This window comes from Lytechinus variegatus, chromosome 5 (assembly GCF_018143015.1).
Source record: "Lytechinus variegatus isolate NC3 chromosome 5, Lvar_3.0, whole genome shotgun sequence".
Taxonomy (NCBI): domain Eukaryota; kingdom Metazoa; phylum Echinodermata; class Echinoidea; order Temnopleuroida; family Toxopneustidae; genus Lytechinus; species Lytechinus variegatus.
Genome location: NC_054744.1, coordinates 11754537 through 11775361, shown reverse-complemented (window position 1 = coordinate 11775361; position 20825 = coordinate 11754537). Strand labels below are relative to the sequence as shown.

The 20825-nt window shown below is 35.8% G+C and overlaps 1 protein-coding gene across 2 annotated transcripts; it reads right to left on the bottom strand.

The window, feature by feature from the left end:
• Positions 1–202: 202 nt before the first annotated feature.
• Positions 203–18360, bottom strand: LOC121415347 (peptidyl-prolyl cis-trans isomerase FKBP8-like). 2 transcript variants are annotated; one of them, XM_041608528.1, is made up of 11 exons: positions 18231–18360; positions 12761–13182; positions 12158–12245; positions 11696–11806; positions 10707–10781; positions 9388–9415; positions 8983–9066; positions 8340–8429; positions 7534–7611; positions 6915–7046; positions 203–4332 (listed from the first exon to the last, which is right to left on the bottom strand). In XM_041608528.1, exons 2-11 carry the CDS (start codon positions 13158–13160, stop codon positions 4258–4260), a joined length of 1161 nt encoding a protein of 386 aa, XP_041464462.1. In that variant the 5' UTR covers positions 13161–13182; positions 18231–18360; the 3' UTR covers positions 203–4257. The 2 variants fall into 2 exon arrangements, with proteins under 2 accessions (XP_041464462.1, XP_041464463.1); XM_041608529.1 differs by having other exon boundaries at positions 12761–13172.
• Positions 18361–20825: the final 2465 nt, after the last annotated feature.

The window sequence follows — 20825 nt, the reverse complement described above, 5'->3', positions numbered from 1 at the left end:
CAAGGCGCTTCCAAAATTAAGGTTGACTTCCACTCAGCGCACTCAGAGGCAGAGGTTCGAGTTCTGTTACAACAAATCGTAAGGCACTTTGGGGATCAGATGACCCTATTAAAACCAAAAAAAGGCAAGCTCCATCAGGAAATTATTAGTAGGGGAAGAAATATAAATAAAAATTATAAACTTGCACCAGTCATCAATAATTTCACTAACACTCGTACCAGTGCAAATAGTTGTGGAGGTTACAAGGGGGGGGGGTGGGACCAGCCTGCACCCCCTCCCTTCCCCTCAATGTCATCTCAAATGACAAATTGGTGTCAAATGAAGTCTGAAACAAATTAAATAATAGAGAGATGCGATGAGTCACAAATACTACACCATAAAATACAAACAATTCACCACAGATTTGACGTGAAGAACAGAGGGAAACGGAAGGGGAGAGTGTATGGACTACTGCCAGCTTGCCCCAATAGATCAGATGGATAAAGATGATTGGTGTCCATATCAAGAGGGTGAGGATATGAAATGAATCTTCTATATACCACTGACATGGAAATTTAATATAATCATTTACTAATGCTGTCCATGTGTGAGGCGAGTACACAGTATTAATAGGGGAAGGGGTATCAACAAATGCCCCAAAGGGCTAGTAATTGATGTCAATTGCCTGTGACAGATAAAAGTATCAAGTACATCTGGTCGAGTGTGGTTATTATCAGCAGGCAACACTTGGCGCTGTTCCACATATCGTTTTCAAAACCTAGGATTAGGCTTGTTTAGAATGTTTTGGAAAGTTGTTTGTCACTCATCCTGACTGCACTCCTGGATATTACCATGGTAACGGTCTAAATACACAAGTCCGACGAAGGAAAATGAACAGCAGTCTAAGGATGTGTTGATGCATGTAGGAGTTAATTAATGAATGACTTACATAAGTGTCTCTGTGTGTGGAAGAATATGAAGGCAGAAGTATTGAAACACATTCAATACTTCTTATGTATAGTGTGAAATTGTACGGAGGATTCATGCAAAGAATGAAGTACAATCCAACATGAAAATATAGATAATGTTACATTTGAATTGACATTCTGTGTCAAACGGTACAAAAACAAATAAGCAGCCACAGAAAAATAATGAACCTAATCTCCAATTTCAGACCCTGCGTTATGCACTATGAGAGAAGCAAAGGTCTGTGCATGCAGACTACTCGGTGGTAGCTCCTGACTTGAAGCCTACTCAATTGGAGAAATCATTAATCTCGTCTCTCAATTCAACTTATCATGATTACAGGTACGGGTAACGAAAACAATATCTGACTAGATCATTTGATTGTGACTCAAGTGTGATTGGAAATAAGTATACATTACAATAATATACCATATCACAGGGTGTATTTATCTAAACTTTTCAAAACTGATACACTATAAATGACAGAACGGGATATGCCATCTTCTTGGTCTCTGGTTCAATATTTACAGTAAATTGGAGAGATTTATACTTCTTATAAACAAAACATTGTTTGTACATCTGGTGTTTGAATGATAATGAACATATATTTCAGTGAGCAACTTTAACGATAAAAAAGCAAACAAAATACCAACCAACATACATCAACAACAAAACAAAACTTGCCAATCACATGTAATTCCCCAACTTTTTTAAAAGATGAGCAAAGAAATTGACACCGGTTTAAATAATTACAAACTATTTTCAGTAGCTATTAAAATAGCAAAAGTTTAGGTGTGAACTTTTTTTGTGGGAATGCCGAGAAGTAGGAATCTTTTTTTATAGCTCCTTTGATTGCCAATAACAATACTTTTAAGCACCTTATATAAATGAAGCTACTATATAATGTACACATATGTCAGAGTGCAAAGCACTGACTAGATTAGAAAATACACAAGTTCCTCTTGCTCATTCCAAAAAAGAGAATGTACATGTATTATTAACCAAATTTCAAATGATAATTTATATTAATACTGATTGATCATATTGGCATGCACATACAAAAAGAGGAGTTTTGAATACAGCCAAGTACCATCAATATACACAGGAATGGGAGGCTGAGAGAGGATCATAAAATTGAAACAAATGATATCAATTGAATGAAATAAAAAAAAAAATCATTAAGAAAATGTAGCAAGAAATCAGAAGAGAGGAGAGAGATGGGGAAGAGAGAGAGACTGATGGGCACGACAGGGGGTGGGGGGAGGGGGGGAGAGGGAGGTGGAAAAAGAGAAAGAGGGTAGAAGAATGAGAGATAAAGAAGGAGAGGAGGATAAAGAGGGTATTGGGAGGGGTACAGCTGAAGAGGTCTCAGTGTTTCTTAGTGAATTTGATAACTCCGCAATACAGAAATTTTGTATCAATGAAAAGATTGTTCCTTGAAAACAGTATTCCCTTGAAGGCATTTTCTTAATATCATCAAACATGAATGAATACTTTGAAATGGAAAGATAAGTATCACATTCATGGTCTCTTATCAGAACAATAGTAAACATTTTTTTACAATTAACATTATGTGACATATTTATCAAATTATATATGTCTCTATGTCAAATTATATATGTCTCTCACACTTAACTTAATCCTAATGCAAGTTCTTCCCTATTACGGTACACTGACCTACTCCAGAAACCTGTTAACTTTTCAAACACATACAGTGAATCCAGAGAAATAGAACAGGGATAGTAAATGTATGCTGGACTTAGAGTTGTTTGATTTCTTTCATTTCTAAAACTGGCTGCCAGGAATTAGTGAGGGTAATGATTCGCTTGATTGAGTGTGTCCAGTCTCCTGAATTCATCAAACTCTTAAAAGAGACTAGAACTACCGGTATCACTGAAGGTGATTAATACCATTCCGTACGCCATCACCATGGCAAGTTTCCAACACATGGAAAAAATATGACTTGCCTAGTATACCCAAAGGCCAATGTGTGAGTTAATATCATGAGAATTGGTTAAAGCAAAAGAAGTAGTTCAAACTACAAGATCTTTGCCTAATTTTTTGACATATAATATGTTGTTACCATAACAACATTCCAACACATGGAAAAATATATCCTGCACATCTTTACTTCGAGACCACTGTGTTAGCTAAATTTAATGAGAACTGGTTAAAAATTGATGTAGTATGAACTGCAAGATTTTACCTAACTTGGGGAATTTAATGTGTTGTCACCATGGCAACCCAAATTTCAACACACACAAAAATAGGTCTCGGACATCTTCACCTCAAAAACCAAGAGTGAGCCAAATTTAATGAGAATTGGATGAAAATTGAAGTAATTCAAACTGCAAGATTTTCACACAATTTTCACCACATGATATGTCATTACCATGGCAACACAATTTCCGACACATGCAAAAAAGGTGTCTTGCACGTCTTTGCCTTAATACCAATATATGTGCCAAGTTTCTTGAGAATTGGTTGAAAACTAAGGAAGTAGTTGGATGCGCAAGAATTGCAACGGACCGACAGACCTGATTGTAGGAAGCAGAAACTGATGATGCAAAGAAAATATAGTGTGTGATTGACTGTGTAAACAGTAACCTAGCCTTTATACCAGCTGGCTATAACATATACTTGGTATTAAACTGTTCATAAACTTTCTGTGTTATCAGAGAATAATGTCTATACCATTCAAATACAATAAAAATATGTACACTGTAAACTGCATCAAAGTTTATCCCATAATAAATTAGCATTTAGATGGAAAAATACTGTATGCACTTGCATAATTTGAACATGATTATTTTTTACCTGAGTTTTTGCCATGTGTTAAAGTCAATGGCAGAAATCAGACTAACCTTAGTATTCAGTTTTTCTCAGGTAAAAAGTTTTATGCAGCAGGCTGCAGGAATAATTTGTGTACAAAGGGTCAGTGTATCCTAGAAAAGATGGTGAATATAATGCTCATGGAGATCAAATGGAAAGAGGGAATACAAGATTATTTCATCAAACGTCACAGCTTTGGTTCATTCAAAACTACAATTGTCAGCAACTATACATCCTTGCAATCTTGATTAAAGACATCTTTGAGTAATTCTTCTCCTGAAGACTCGACAACGAAATCGCAAATGACGAATCCTTTCCAAAAAACAGATCGAACTCCACACCCATACTTCACTTACTGCCATCAAATAGAAAAATGTAGGCGATTCAATTGCAGTTATTGCATTTTTGAAGGAGTAGTCAATCTTACTCAAGAGTTGGTTTGAAGTCCATTTGGTCACAGATGGTTACCATGATGTAGGTCTATGATAAATATAGAGCAAGCACTATGGCTACAGCAGCGATGACCATTGATAATCCAATTAGGAGATATTTGGCCTGAGTGAAAGGAGAGAGACAGAGAGATTTTCGGAAGTTTATTCAAAGTAACAGTGTATAATAACTTGAGCCAAAAAATAGGACTTTCATTTTTCTTCATTTTTTTTCTCCACAAAAGTTTAGATTATTTACAAAATGCAGATTATTTACTAATTTAAACTAATTTGAATACAGACTCATGTCTAAGAAGTATTAACACTACCCTTTATGGCTAGAATAAGTAAAACTCCAAATAAAGTGAAGAGGCATGGGTAAATTGAATGCTTATTATATTGTTTGGCAGAAAAAAAGAGATATCGCAAACAATATGGAGTGATTGTTGGTCAGTAGAAGAGACAATGGAATGAATGTAATTCATGAATAGTAGGCCAGGTAGGTGTTTCATAAAGATGTTAGTAAGATAAGAGCGACTTTGACAATGACTGGTTATCCTTTATTATGCGCTAAACCTTCGCAAATGAATATACCATTTAACACAAGAAAGGATCACCAGTTGTTCTTAAAGTCGCTCTTAACTTACAAACAGCTTTATGAAACACCCACCTGGTGTAATGTTCACAGACAGTAATGTCAGTATCCTGTCTTACAAAGATTTGCCAACTATGGAAAGCCAGCAATGTTAACCTAAAAATGCACATTTGTTTGTTATAATATTTATTCATACATTGATTGTTATCTTGACAATACAGTATTCTCCTCTTTGTTTTCAACATGGACATTGTGCAAACAGAAAAAAAAATATGACATTGATAGATTTCCATGAAATTGAGGTTGATCAGATCAATGGCAAATCTTTGTAAGACAGGAACCTGACGTTTCTGTCTGAACATTACACCTGGTGGGTGTTTCATAAAGCTGTTCGTAAGATAAGAGCGACTTTAAGAACGACTGGTGATCCTTTCTTATGCGCTAAACCTTCGCCAATTAATATACCATTTACCACAAGAAAGGATCACCAGTCGTTCTAAAAGTTGCCCTTAACTTACGAACAGCTTTATGAAACACCCACCATGTATAATGTTCACAGACATTAACGTCAGGGTCCTGTCTTACAAAGATTTGCCCTTGATCTGATCAACCTTAATTATATGGAAATCTTTCAATGTCATATCTTTTTCCTGTTTGCACAATGTCCATGTTAAAAATAGAGAGTCAAAAGGGGCCTAAGCTTTCAATCCTAGCAGAATCTTCTTCGGAGGCAGAATGACAAACATATAAAGTGGAACAACCAAAATATAGACATATAGACACGGACATTCAACAGCAACGCTAGAAACAAGGAGACAAAAGGGGCATTAGTGAGAAGAGATGACCAATCAGGTTAATGAAGGGGATGAAAGAAAAGGAGTATGCAGACACAAAGGGAAGTGTCTTTTGGTTGTTCCACTTTATATGTTTGTCATTTTGCCTCCGAAGAAGATTCTGCTAGGATCGAAAGCTTAGGCACCTTTTGACTCTCTAATTTACTCCCTTGGCTCTTTTTTTAGATAAGCAGTTTTCAGCAGCTTCTTTTGCCATGTTAAAAATAAAGAGAAAAAATACTGTATTGTCAAGATAACAATCAATGTATGAATAAATATCATAACAAACAAACATGCACTTTTAAGTTAACATTGCTGGCTTTCCATATTTGTGGAAGAACGCATCAACCACAATTCTTTGTAAGACGGGGCCCTGATGTTACCCTCTGAGCCAAACTTACTCAATTTAGCATGGGGGAGGGGGGGTTATGTGATCCACATTGTACCAATCAATTGCATAGATACTTCTACAGAGGGAAAAGGTATATATTTAAAGTACAAGTCCACCCCAACAAAAAGTTGATTTGAATAAAAAGAGAAAAATCCAACAAGCAAAACACTGAAAATTTCATCAAAATCGGATGTAAAATAAGAAAAATATGACATTTTTAAGTTTTGCTTTATTTCACAAAACAGTTATATGCACATCCTGGTCGGTATGCAAATGAGGAGACTGATGACGTCATCCACTCACTATTTCTTTTGTATTCTACTACATGAAATATGAAATATTCTAATTTTCTCCTCATTGTCAAGTGAAACAACGCTTGATTCCTCCATGAACAGTTGGAACTAGCATTGCTTAAAACTATATGATTCAGTCGAGTTGGTCACTACTGTCAAATCAGTAAAAAATGAAATATTGTATAAGTCAAACAATAAAAAACAAAAGAAATAGTGAGTGATGGACATCATTGACCGTCTCATTTGCATGCCACCGAGTTGTGCATATCACTGTTTTGTGAAAAATAAGTGAAACTTCAAAATGTCATAACTCTCTTATTTTACATCCGATTTTGATGAAATTTTCAGCGTTATGCTAGTTTGATTTTTCTCTATTTATTCAAATCAACATTTTCTAGGCTGGACTTGACCTTTAAGAAATGCAGACAAGAAGAGGATCACATGAATTTGCCAAAGTCAAATCTCTTGAGACCAACGAATATTGTTATAAAAGAACACATTTTGCATATTCAGTGTAATTCAGCTAAAGGTGATTATTTGACTTATGGAGGGTTGAATTACTTCACAATAATGACGATAATGCACCTTTTAACTTACTCTTGAGCTCTTTGATTCAGCTTTCTCCGAGACCGTTGCCATATCTCCTACCATCCTCTGATACATGGCCTTTTCTGACTTCACCTCCTGCTGCTGTTTGGCCGAAAGCTTAGCAAGCTCTTGATGAATGGTCTACACAAACAAAGACAAAATGAGGTATACAGTAACTATAAATTCTTTATCTTTACAAGCATAATCATGAAGATATTGGTCAACGGACTACAGGAACAAAATTTGGTATTAAAAAAGTTTAAATTCTTAATCTACAAAATCTTAGGAAGATCTTGGCTAAAAAAAAATAAATAACAAAGCACAAATTGAACAGGCTGGGGTCATGACAAACATAATGACTGCATATTTTTCTGTTTAGGTATTAAACAACTTCTCCAAGCTTCGAACATGCTAAAATTTCTGGAAATAAAAAACATAAAGCATCATGATATGCAAGCACTGAAGTTCTTATATTCTCAATGTCTTTACTGAAGAAAAATAAAAACATTAATAAAAGATAGAATTGTCACTACGCTTTTGTAAGAGTGGAATGTAATATGATGCTCCAATGCTAGTCGCATATGACTAAGGCTGTAAACAGACTTTAAATCATGTAATAATGCCCTACCTTATTTGATGGTTCTATTGCTAATGCCTTTTTGAGATATATATTGGCTTCACTGAACTCCTGTTGGCCAGCTAGAACCTATAGAATGGAAAGTGGGTAGAGATTTCATTACATGAATGGGAAAAAAACCTTATTGGTAAAACCTGTCATTCTATTTCAAAGAATGGTATACTGGTATAAATACTTGACATTGACTTCCAAGGAACAAAATTGTTTTTGAATGAAGAAAAAATAAATTAAAATTTGTCACATATTAGAGCATGTTTTCCAGCCGGAAGACTTTATATATTCCATGTTTCTTTTTTTTTACCATCTTCCTGTTTTGAAATTTCACACAAAAAAAGATTCACACCATACTGATGTTTGTCATCATCTCTCACACCCTCTCTACCTCTGACTAACCCCTTATCCCTCTACTTCTATCTCAATTACTTGCTCTCATCTTTCATAAATTACCTTGTTCTTTAATATCTTTCACTAATTACCTAGTCTGTCTTTAAAGTGCCTTCCCCTTTTTTTACTCTGACCCCTCTCTCGCCTATTTCTTCTCTTCTAGCATGTTATTTCCTTGTTGTTTTTTACAAAACAATTACTTCCCCACTGCTGTCCCCTTCCTTCTGTCTCTGTCAGTCACTCTATATCTCTCTCCCTATTCTCTATCTGTCTCTCATCCTCTCTGTGTCTCCCTGCCTCTCTCTCTCTCTCTCTCCCCCACTCTCTTTGTTCCTATCTGTCCCTATCTCTTTCACTCTCTCTTTCCTTCTTGTCTCTGTATATATCTCCCTGTGTGTGTCTCTCTTTCTTACCTTTCCCTTCCTAAATAATGCCTTTACATTGCTTGGATCCTTTGATAACACAGAATTACAAGACTGAAGAGCTGCTGAAAATGCATCCACCTGCACAGACAAAAATAAAAGATAAGGATATCATAAATACGTATATATAAAGAAAAAAATTAGCTTTGAATCTAATTATTGCAAAATTTTTTGAATTTGGGGAAAAAATTGATTCTCAGCACTACAAGATAAACAGTAAGATTCAGCATTATCAAAACAGGATAGAACAATATGATTATAAACTTTAATACAAATTATTCAAATTCTTTCAGAAAGGCAACTGGTGCCAAACAAGCATAATCAAAGCTTGAAATAAAATGTTCCTTTGCCTTCTGTTTGCTAAATCATGTGCCAATAAGATAGGTGACAAGACATAAACATCTTACAATTAAAAATAGTGAAATCTTGTAATTATCCAAATAAATTTACAAATATAGGCCTATAGATTACTTCTTGACACTATCAATATTATTCTCTGCAATTAAGAATAACTACTATGGGCATGCTCAGCAGCGAATCCAAATGATTCTGATGGCATTTAGCATCGAAAAGAGTTGCTGCAATGATTGTGTTTTTTTTTGCAAAGGTCGGCTTTTGATTAAGTCCTACTTACCTTTAGCTGGGCAGCTGCTAGGTTGTTGAAACATTTGATTGCCATCTGACTTACTTCTTTTTCATAGCTATCATCCTTTCCGCTCTATAAAAGAATAAACACAGAGAGATGACTCTTTGATACCCAAGTGTAATGACAGCTTTTTCTATCCGGTTTATTTTCAACTTCATATAATAATAACGATGCTTGATTTACCAAAGGAAGCTATCTAGTTACAAATGCTCTTTTAGCTTTGTTTTTCAGAAAAAAATACTAATAAGTTAATTTTAGCTTTCGCTGGGAAAACTGATAAACTATATTATACTTTACAAAAGCATGAAATGAGTAAATACAAGATTTCATAAGGTCCTGAATTGTCATTCTCTAAAAAGGTTTAATTCATTTTCCAAAACAGTTTTCACTTACTGGACAATCTTCAAGCAGTGAGATGGCTCTGCAAAAGAAAGAATAAAATGAAATGAACAATTATCAGCAGAAGAAAATGAGTACAACAAAGATAAAGTTATGAAACTTGAAACTAATTGAAGCATTAGATCATTATTCTAGGAGTTATCCTTTCTTTTAAATCTGATCCAGCAATAACTCTCACCTCCCATTTTGAAACTAAATGGATTTCTTGACTACACCTAAGTAAAAGTCATGCCTCTACAATTGCCAAATCTGAAATATACATTGCACACCTAAATTCTAGAATAAAATTAATATTAATGGATTCTGTACAAACTCATTTTGAAATTGTTACAACTTGCATCCATCAATAAACAAGTGGAGCGGCTCTGGCAGTCTTGCCTGCATTACGCGATTAAATATAGCAACAGTGCTGACTTTGAAAATGACTACAAAATAATTACTTACAAAAAAAAAACACCAATCATATAATACTGGTAATAAAAATACCATTTTCATTGAACCTAAATGACATCTGACCTTGATCATGTGACCTAAGACTTGTGCAAGATGATCAGCGTTACTTGATTACCCCAATGACCACATTTCATGAACTATATCCATAAACTTTCAAAGTTATAATGGCGATTCAACAATTACCCCCCAAATTGGCCAAAGTTCATAAACCTTAAATGGCATTTGACCTTAGTCATGTGAACTGAAACTTGCATGCGATGTTCAGTGATAATTGATTACTCTTAAGGCCACCGCACACCTTACGACTGTTCGCGATCCGATTTTGGAACAGATCGCATTTTGCTCATTTTCTGAAAATGTGAATGGAAAATATCATTTTATTTGAGGTTAAAATTAATTGAAAGAATACTAATATAACCATTATGAATGATTGCAAGCCTTTATTCTGGAGTAAAGGCCAAATTAGTTTCAAATCGTAGCCAATCATACGACTGCTATGTCATATTCTAAAATCGGCTCGCAGACCAATCATAAGGTGTGGAGTCGCCTTTATGTCTAAGTTTTATTAACTAGACCCATAAACATTCAAAGTTATGACAATTCAATAATTACCCCTAACATGGAAAAAAAGTTCATTGACCCTAATTGACCTTTGACCTTGGTCATGTGACCTGAATCTTGGGCAGAATATTTAGTTATACTTGATTACCCTTATGTCCATATACTTTTAAGTTATGATGTCATTTCAAGAACTTAACCTTCAGTTAAGATTTCAATGTTGATGCCATCGCTATCGGAAAAGCAGCGCCTAATAGTCTCACTCTGCTATGCAGGCGAGACAATATACAACTTTACCATACCTTGTATACGAGTTGATTGCACCAGAATAATCCTTCCTTCCAAACAGTTCATTTCCATACTCCCTTTTCTTGTTACTGAAAACAAGAAAAAAAACATATATGGGTAAATGTATAAATAAATAAATGCAAATAACATACAGTCACTAACTTTACACCTTGAAACATCTGAACAGAAGACTGACTATGAGGCCATTTTCATTATGCTTTCTAAAACTAGTTTACTGGAAACCGATTCAGGAAACCAGTTTGGAAGATTGCTTTGCTAGTGTTCCCACTCGATCACACAAAAGTGGTTTTCAAAATCACTACACGTAAAGCGATCTTGTTGCTATGGAAACGCTCTCAGTGGGGTGACATTCGAAACCGCAGCTTAGGCATTCTACACCTGTATTGTGGAGTAGCGAGCTCAAAATTGTGAAGATCACTTCCCAAAGAACGGTTGTGTCCTCACACTAAAATCAGTTAACGAGGCAAAGCTATCTTGAAAAATACATCGCGAGGTGGATTTCCGAACTGGTTTGGAAGATAGCTTCGTCCGTTCTCACTACGTGTTAAACTAGTTTCCACTAAACTAGTTTTAGAAACGTAGTGAGAACGGTGTCTATCTGTACATAGAAAATATATCCTACCCCACCTAAAGCCCATAGTAATCAAAATAATGGTTTCCATGAATATTACACACTATCACCAGTAACCATTCGATTAGCCTTTTGACGATGCTCAACACGATTACTAGGTTATAAACCAAAAAAATGCTGATGAAGACTGCATAATTTGCTGCCCATGACTCCTCACTGTTTTGCAACTTGTGATTTTAGTCTTTCTAAGTCAGATCCTATACAATATTACTGGTGTCTTGAGAAAAGGCTACCATTTGATTTGCAGTTGGGCCCAAAATGCTTAAGCTAGTTACTTTGATGGGACCTGATGGTGATTTATCAAAGTAATTGAAGAGAAGAGAATAGAAATCAAGAAGAGACCGTACTTACGCTAGCTGACATATTTCTTCCAACGTCATTGTGAGTGGTGTGGGTGGAGGGTTTACTTCTAATAATTCTACTTCATAAATCATATCAGTGTTTGGCAAGACTGTGGGCTCCCTAGACAAGAAAAATAATCATAATATCAAATGTTATAGCACTAAGATGAAGAAGGTGTACTCTACAACAAATAAAATTGGATCATTTTCATTCAAAGTATATTCAAATTACCAATGAAGTATTAGATGAATATCAGTAGTTTACAGACTATCATCACATGATCTCTAATAAATTATTTCTGTCAAGTACTAAGATATCTTCTTTTTTTTTTCACTGTAGTCAAAGGCATATAGAGGTTTAATTACATTTAAAAAAAAACTTTTCAACTCTGCATTTTGTTAACCATGTGCTTGATCTAATGCAAGCTTCATTGAATTTATCTTTTACATAAGCTCAGAAATAATTACTCACTTTCCGTATTCTCCATAAGCAAATCTGGCATTGGTATGGATTTCTGCTACCTCACCCAACTCCATTAGGCATACACACAAATCAATAGCTAAGAAAAAAAAACATGCAAACAACCATTAATTAATCATATTTATCATTATTAGTAGCAATAAAAGTAATGGTCATCAAGGTAGTAGTTACTGTCACTGATTTCATTATAGCAGCAGAAGTACCAGTAGTTGCAGAAGATTTCATGTTATTCCATGACTGAGGCAATAAATCACAAAGCGCAGAGAAAAATCTTAATTGTTGCAGTTTTGGAGTTTAATTCTTGTGAAATTCTTATTTTCCTACAACAATATGACTATAACTATATGGGCACATTATATGATGTATCTTGAATGGGAAAATGAATGCACAGCTTCAGGACTCCTTCTAAAATAGGTGTACGGTAAAGATACTCTCCTTTCGTTTTAGTGAGTCTTCTTTTTTCTCTTCAATGGCCTTAAAAATATCATTCAGCACAAATAAACATTTTCGAATCTCCCTATATATTCAAATTCCATAGTTTCCATTGTTTGAAAGCAAACTGCATATGGCCCCCAATTATACTTTATAACAAACCTTGAACAATTTCTCCTTCTCCTTGAGTGAATGTCACTTTGTCCTCAGCCTCCACCTCTGTACCATCCTGGAGCCTGCCCTTGTAACTCACAGTGATAGCCATACCCCTATCAGGTCGACTGCCCTCTCCTTGAACAGCCTTCAGGACCTTTTTCCTCAGTTGACCACTTCCCAGGACATCCAACCACTCCTCTCCATCCCCACTCCCAGAGATCTCCTGCTCTTCCTGGTCATTGTCCATTCCGGCCTCTTGTGGTTTTTTTGGTGTAGACATCTGACTCCCATCAACAGCTGTCTGCTTCGCTTCCTCACTGCCTTTGTCACTGCCTGGGCTGACTTCTGTAACTCTGCTGGGGTCGCCTGATGCACCAGCGTTGGCTTTCTCTAAAACATCAGCCATTTCTTCACTGACCTACAATTGACTAATAAAATTTGAACAAAGCAACTTACATGTATTAACAGTGAACACCATGTTAAATAAGCAAAACATGCCTAGTAGTATCACTTGCATTTATAGCAATTCAATATAGCAGTAGCGGTGACTTTCAGACAATGAAATGTCTTCTTTATTTTAATGTGATCAAATTTACATATGAAAACCTGTATACACATGTCGAAAAAAGAGTGGCAGTCTCGCCTATATTATACAATTTAATATAGCTCCTAGATTAGTTAACTCTGTGTCATAATGACATATCTTTTCTCTCATTTACCATTTGAATAATCAGTGGTCACTAAGGGCCAAGGTTATGGATGCTCTGTTGACTGACGTCAATGCTCCTTTTTCACTAAAATTGACAGTGTGGGACAAAATACAAATTTCATCAAAATTTCATACCTGCCATTGATCGAAGGAAATAAGATTTTACTCACATGATTGGAACCTAACACTCTTTACACAATTAAAAGGGCATGAAAAACAAATGAGACAAAGAAATTTTCTTTGACTTTTTAACTACCCCCCCCCCATTTATTTAATAATAATAATTTATGTTCATAGATCATAAATTAACTACAACCTTAACCTAGTTAAGAAGAATCACAAATTATAATTTCAAAACTATCTTGAAAATTCAAATGTTAACCTTGGTTTTAAAAGATTTTCAATTTGAAACAAAAGTAAAAATTCCATCCATTAACTATGTCTGAGGATGGTTAATGGATGGAATAATTATATGATGATAATCAGATGATGATGAATGAAGTTTGAATTTCAATGTTAGTTTTGTCTAATCATGTCACTTAGATCTATAGTTTTTAAACAGACTAGGCAGTAGAGTCGCTGGTCAGAAAATTGGGATCATCCCATTTTACAGGGACTGTCTCAGTTTTCATAGATTTCTCCACACAAGAATTCTAATAAAGTTCATGAACAAAGCAAATACCCTTGAACAGCTTCGTTATGATGTACCTTCTAGCTATGTTACAAAATGATGTTTTGAAGAACAATTTATAGATGAAATTATTATTTAACAAATACTAAAATCTAAAACGTGATTATAAATAATTATCATTATTATTGACAAACGGATCGAGGGATCTACACGAGATCGGTCTGGCAAGAAACCTCTCATTTTTGCCATTCATAGTGAAATAATTTTTATCCCTTCAAACGTATTAGGCATTTGAAGGTTCAAAGATCAATAAAATTCACTTAATATAAACCGATTTCACCCTGTAAGTAAATATGAATTTTCTAGGGAAATCCATCCGGGTGGTCTCGCTTATGCACAGTATGGCATTAGGGAGTTCGGTGAAATGCCTTGTATCTGTCTGTGCACCCATGTATAAAACAAGTATGAAGCCATCAAAGGAGGAGGAAAACCCCTATAGAAAGCTATACCATGAGGAACTTTGAAGTTTTCTAGATAAAATGATTGCATAACAGCGAATTGCACTTTGAAAAAAAAGTATTACACAGTCCCATTCATTGCATTTTGTGTAAGTTATGAAAATCTACTTTTCCTGTAACAAAAGTCTGCATATTCTCCCCTTTAAACAGAAATATCTCTGTCAATATTGACATCATGAGTTGATTTATGTACAATTCTTTTTCTTATTTCACAAGCTTTCCAATGGTACCAAATTTGTTGGGATTCCTTCAAGATTTCAAAAAGCCACTGTCTCCCCCCCCTCAAACAAGCCTTTAATAATATTTTTTACAGTTCATCTGCATATTTCCCCCTGTAAATTGGAATATCACCATCAATATATCAGATAATGTAATGAGTTGATTGAAGCACCATTATTTTTCTTTAAAATTTCACAAGCTTTTAAATATTAAATTTGTTGGGATTCCTTCCAGATTTCAAAAAGTAACCAAACTCCCTAAAATGGCAGTATATGGAAAGAGTTTTCAAGGCTCCATGATTGATGACTTTGAAGTTAAGTTGGAGTCCTCAACTTTAGGCCAAGTTAAAAAAGATAGAAGTTGATCGTCCGGGTTTTTTGAGAGCAGTGATGAGGGAGGTCCTTGCTATTTGCTATCTTACTATTTTTTAAAAAACAAGGAGGCATTTTCTCGACAAGAATTTTGACATCAGTAATGAGGGAGGTCCTTACTATCTACTACACATGCAGTTCACCCAACAGAATCACAAGAACACAGACAATCACCGTAACATATATCTAAGTACAGGCACTATCACTCATCAAAAAACCCTGTTGAAATACAAATTACTTCATTAAAATTGATTTATCTGCGCCATATTTCCAAAGCACACGAGAGATTAGTTCAGATTCAGTAAGCGGGGTCCCCGAAAATGCACTATATGATCTTGTCCGAGTTTTTAAACTTTATTTCCTCGCTAATTTGATGGTATCTTCAAAATTCCAATAAAAAACCAAATCAGAATTTTTTTCTTTCTTGCAATAACGGCGATATCAGACTCTTTGCAATTGTTTTTGAAGTTGCGAGAGAGATCCCAGAGTAATCTTGAGAAATTTTTTGCTATTCAGCAGCCATAAAAATAGTTAATAACAAGAAAATTGATGCTGCAATCAAAAAGGAAAGGGTGCGGACGAGAAACAAAAATTATTATTTTTTTTTTAGAAAATAGTAAATATCAAAAAATTTCATGCGGCAGCCAAAATTGATGCACACGAGGACGATCAACTACTTTCTTATTTTACTTGGCCTTACAGGACGCACGCGTCTGTAACGTTGGCGAAGAACAAGTCAATAGGAAACAAGATGGCGGCGTAAACATCGGGCAAGTCTCTTCCGTCTTTTCACAATATTTTTCAATTTTTTTTAATGAATTCTTGTTTAAAAATAACGAGAGCGTAGAAATGTTGGGAATGAAGTTTTATCCCATGTACATGATTTAGGGCTAGATCTTTTAGAAGGAAAGTAGAAATCTCGGGGACAAAAGTATCAGGTTTTGGCGGCCTCCACGCACAACGCACGTGAATATATACAAATTAAATACCTGGCTTCCTGGAGAGTAACCTTACGTCAGTAAATGATTTCTACTCTCTAGAAGCCACCTGGCTAAGTAGGTGTCTGTCTAACATTAGATGTCAAACAGGCGCAGGCGACATCCTTCGTCTTCGAAACACAAGATGGCGCTAATGCAGTTTCGCACCGGCTGGTTACCAGCCACTCATGGTTTCAAATCGTCTCGTGTGTGAAGGATTCATATGCACCTGGTGCACGCGAATCTTTCACACCCTTTTTACTAAAATAACTATGATTTTACATCGTAGCTAAGCATTATATTTATTCTATGACACTTACCGAACCATATGGATCGTTTGTTGAATTCTGTTTTGTGTTGTTTTTAATAAAATAAGAGCATTTTTCGTGATCTTCACGTAGATGCCTCTTGATCAGCGTTGATATCAACTTTTGCCTAAAGAGGGCGCGCGATATTATTTCAAAGTCGGTAGGCACTTAAGAACCAAGTTTGAAAGGATACTCGTAAAATTATGTCACTCTCGCCGATGAATATTCATTAGATCGTGGTCGTGCGTGTTCAATACACACTGAGTGCATGCATGCAGAGAGTTTTTATTGAACAGGCACGACCACGATCTAATGATTATTCATCGCGAGAGTGACGTAATTTTACGAGTGTCCTTTCAAACTTGGTTCTTAAGTGCCTACCCAATTCAAGTCGTCAGCGCATAATAGGAAATTGTACCAAAAATCAACAGGTTGCATCTCATGTATATACTTACTGGTAAAGTACGCCATCTTTTGACAAGATGATGATGAAAGTGGATTGAACGAGCAAGAAAATAATGCTGATCGCCTAGAATGCAGCTAGCTTGCAACACCATAAACAAAGGTACGGTAGGCACTTAAGAACCAAGTTTGAAAGGACACTCGTAAAATTACGTCACTCTCGCGATGAATAATCATTAGATCGTGGTCGTGCCTGTTCAATAAAAACTCTCTGCATGCATGCACTCAGTGTGTATTGAACACGCACGACCACGATCTAATGAATACCAATAAGTATATACATGAGATGCAACCTGTTGATTTTTGGTACAATTTCCTATTATGCGCTGACGACTTGAATTGAGAATGTTCGATACGAAAAATTGCTTTTCGATTGCTGTTTGCGTACTTTCCACCGCAGTATTAAGGACGGATCGAACGGAGTATCCTGGTTGAGACTTGGAGGTAAGCGATAAAAACACTTTTATAAATAATTTCCAATTCATTAAAAAAAAAAGTTAAATCATAAAAACAAATTTCCATTAGTGGAGAAATACTCAAATGTTTGGCGTTTTTCATTCCCTCACATTCGTGTGATGAATGAAAACGTCAAAGTCCACTATGAAACCACATGCGTTGTGCGAGGTTAGTATTACTAACCTCGCATGTTGTGTGAGTGGTTACCAGCATACCTCATCACCAATAATTGTTCATGCGAAAATGTGGCGAACAAACTGCCAGCATGCCGCATGCGAATCTATGTTCGCATGATAAGGTTGCTAACTTCAGTTCATATCAACATTACGGTGCACGGTGAATCCAAGCGATCCGAGAAGCGATGTCGATCAACGACGTTAACTTAAGATCGAAGCCGAAATACAGCCATTCCCGATCACAATATTTTTAAAAGTGGTGGATATATTGACATCGAAATGTGACTGAGAGACTTGTCATGACATTTGGGAACAAGTATTGGTGATTAGGTGTGCTGGTAATCAGCCGGTGCGAAACTGCATTAGCGCCCACAAGATCTCATTTGAATGAGTGCACAGGTGACACCACTACTATCGGCAACATGTGTAATATATTACGCACACAAAAGAATGGAGAATTTCACGATCCCTTCATGGATGTGTTCGGATAGCATACGATCGAAATCACCGGCTGTATGAGCGATGCGATGTTAACTTCGCAGTTACTGTGGATAGAATGGAAAGAGTGAATACTTTCCTATAGTAAACTCTCATATGGTTTCTTCTTTAAAAAGAATTACTCAAATTAATTCATATCTAGTTATCTTACCGCACAAAATGGATGTACAGTGATCAGGACTCGTCAATAACTCACGCAAAAAGTAAATTTTACAGAGCTTTACGTATGCCAGTTGCCACTGAATATCGCCTAAGTTGATTATGGTGTCTGATCTGAGACATATTTTTTTTTTCAATTCAAGATTAATCCAGACACAGCTGCATATGCAGAGGTCCATATCAACAAATAACATACAAGTAATATACATCAAGATAAACATAAAAGATAATACTGAATAAACAAAGAACAAATAAAGTATAAAGAGTCGAAAAGGAGAAAAATAAACCACACTAATAACTAGGAACAAACAATGAATACCTAAAACAAGTGGTTAAGGAGCATATCAATTTGTTTGCGCTCCTTTTTTGCAGTGCGTAGCGTGTTAAATTATTTCCCTATGGAGAATAATAGAAAATACGCCGTTTTTGAGGGATTTGCTAAGATATCTCCCAAACGCGTCAACAAGGTGATCTATCAAAACAGAATAGAATAGAGCAGATTCTCACCTTGAACATGATATGATTTTCATTTAATTTTAATCAAATTAAGTTCTGTCACTTTTGAGGTTTTTGGAACCTTTCTTGATGATTTTGGAAATCCATTTGTACACGGGCAAATGGGCAAGTGCGGGAAACGAAACGTTTGGTGCGACTTCACACTGTTGTAAAAAAATATATACGTCACAATAGACCCTATCAAAAAAAGACATTTTGCAGAAAATGCTGTAGATTGCGAATACCTAAGAATGATTTTGATTGGATAAAAAAAACCTCTGTCACTTTTCACATTTGCAAAAGCTTTTGCAATAATTGGTCACTATAGTTTGGCGAGTTCAGCCGATGGCATTGTGTGTACACAGTACACACGCATAGCTAGGCAACGCAGCGCGTGAAGAATTTTGCACGTTTTCATTATTCGTACAGCGACGACTTGAGTGTATGTTGGATAGGACCGTACCATTTTTGACCGGGGGTTGTGCCAATGAATGCAAGTGATCAAGAAAAGTTACAAAACTGAAGGGAGTGAGAAAACAAGGAAAGTGAGAGGGAAATTTATGAAAACAAGTAATGCGAGGAAAAATGACAAGAAAAGGAGAGAAAGGAGAAGAAGTGAAAACACGCAGCTGAGTGCGCTCACGATATGTAAGTTGAACACCCCTGCACCGCAATGTAGCAGCCCGCCACTATACACGTAGACTGCCTGCACGATGCGAAGACAGCGGCGCGTATTAGTGACTGTGCGTTAAACGTCCCATTTCTATGCCTTATAAGAGGAGCGTTTTTTGTACACAACAAATTGATATGTAGTGTAAGTGAATAATACAATGGAAATAATTACATTAAGTTGGCAAAATGAGTAACTTGTCTCGAAAAAGACAAAGATACATACTAATATTAGTAGACCACTAGTTACTTATGACTTTGCCATACCAACGCTTCCACAGTTCCGAGGTGTACCCAGCTCTGTAAGGGTTAATTAATATATTTACAATAGCATTTTCAGAAATGTCCATTCTCTCAATAAACTTAAAAGTCAGTATTCTGAAAAAAAAGGTTTCCAAGAACGGCTTGACATGAAGGTACATGAGCGTCAGCGAACATTCTACTAGCACTAGAGTGAAGAAGCATTCTCATCATTAATAGGCTACCGAAGTTTCCTTAAACTGCTCCTTTTATATCTGCACCACTTAAATGGGCAGTATACAACGGTGTACAATATGCTCGAAATAATGCAAGCTTTATTACTCCATGGGAAGTTTATGGGAGCACATATGGAACTTCCTGCACAGTGCGTTTCCTTGTGCATGAAGTTTGCGACACTGTCTATCAATATCTGTATCATCACATAGATCCTCTGTGAAAAAATGACCAAGATATCGAGTCTCCTTACAAACTTCAATTTCGTGCCACACAGATAGAAATCTGGAAACACTAATCTATCATGATCTTTACAAGTAACAAACATAGCATGACTTTCTTTCGCATTAAATTTGACATCATTATCCATACCAAACTGAGTGCAAACTTTAACAAACTCTGCAGTCCGGCAGTTGACGGACTAAAAATTACAAGATCGTCATTGATTAATCTTGGTACAACCAACTAAACAGCCAATACTACAATCATTCAGTTTCACAGATAAGTCATCCATGGACAAGTTAAAAAGGTACGGAGACAAGATACCTCCTTGTCGAACACCATTAACAACAGTAAACGAATCGGATAGGCAGCTAACCCATCATAGTTTGGTTACAATCCTAATCAAATAACTTGGTATCCCCCTATCATACATTTTTGGAAGAGTTTTCCATGATTGACTCTATCAAATGCTTTGGAGGCATCAAGAAAACATAAAAACACTGAGGAATTTCTCTTTTGATAGCTCGCAATGATCTCTTATAGAACAAAAATACACAGGTTATCACATATTGAAATATATTTCTCTAACCTACACAGAATTCTCCAAGACACTTGCTAACGCAATTGGTCTATAGTTATCTTTGCTAGCAATTCGGCCCGCTTTGTCCTTCAACACAGGGGCCAAAATAACAGATAGCATACTATCGGCAGTATTCTATGAATTAAA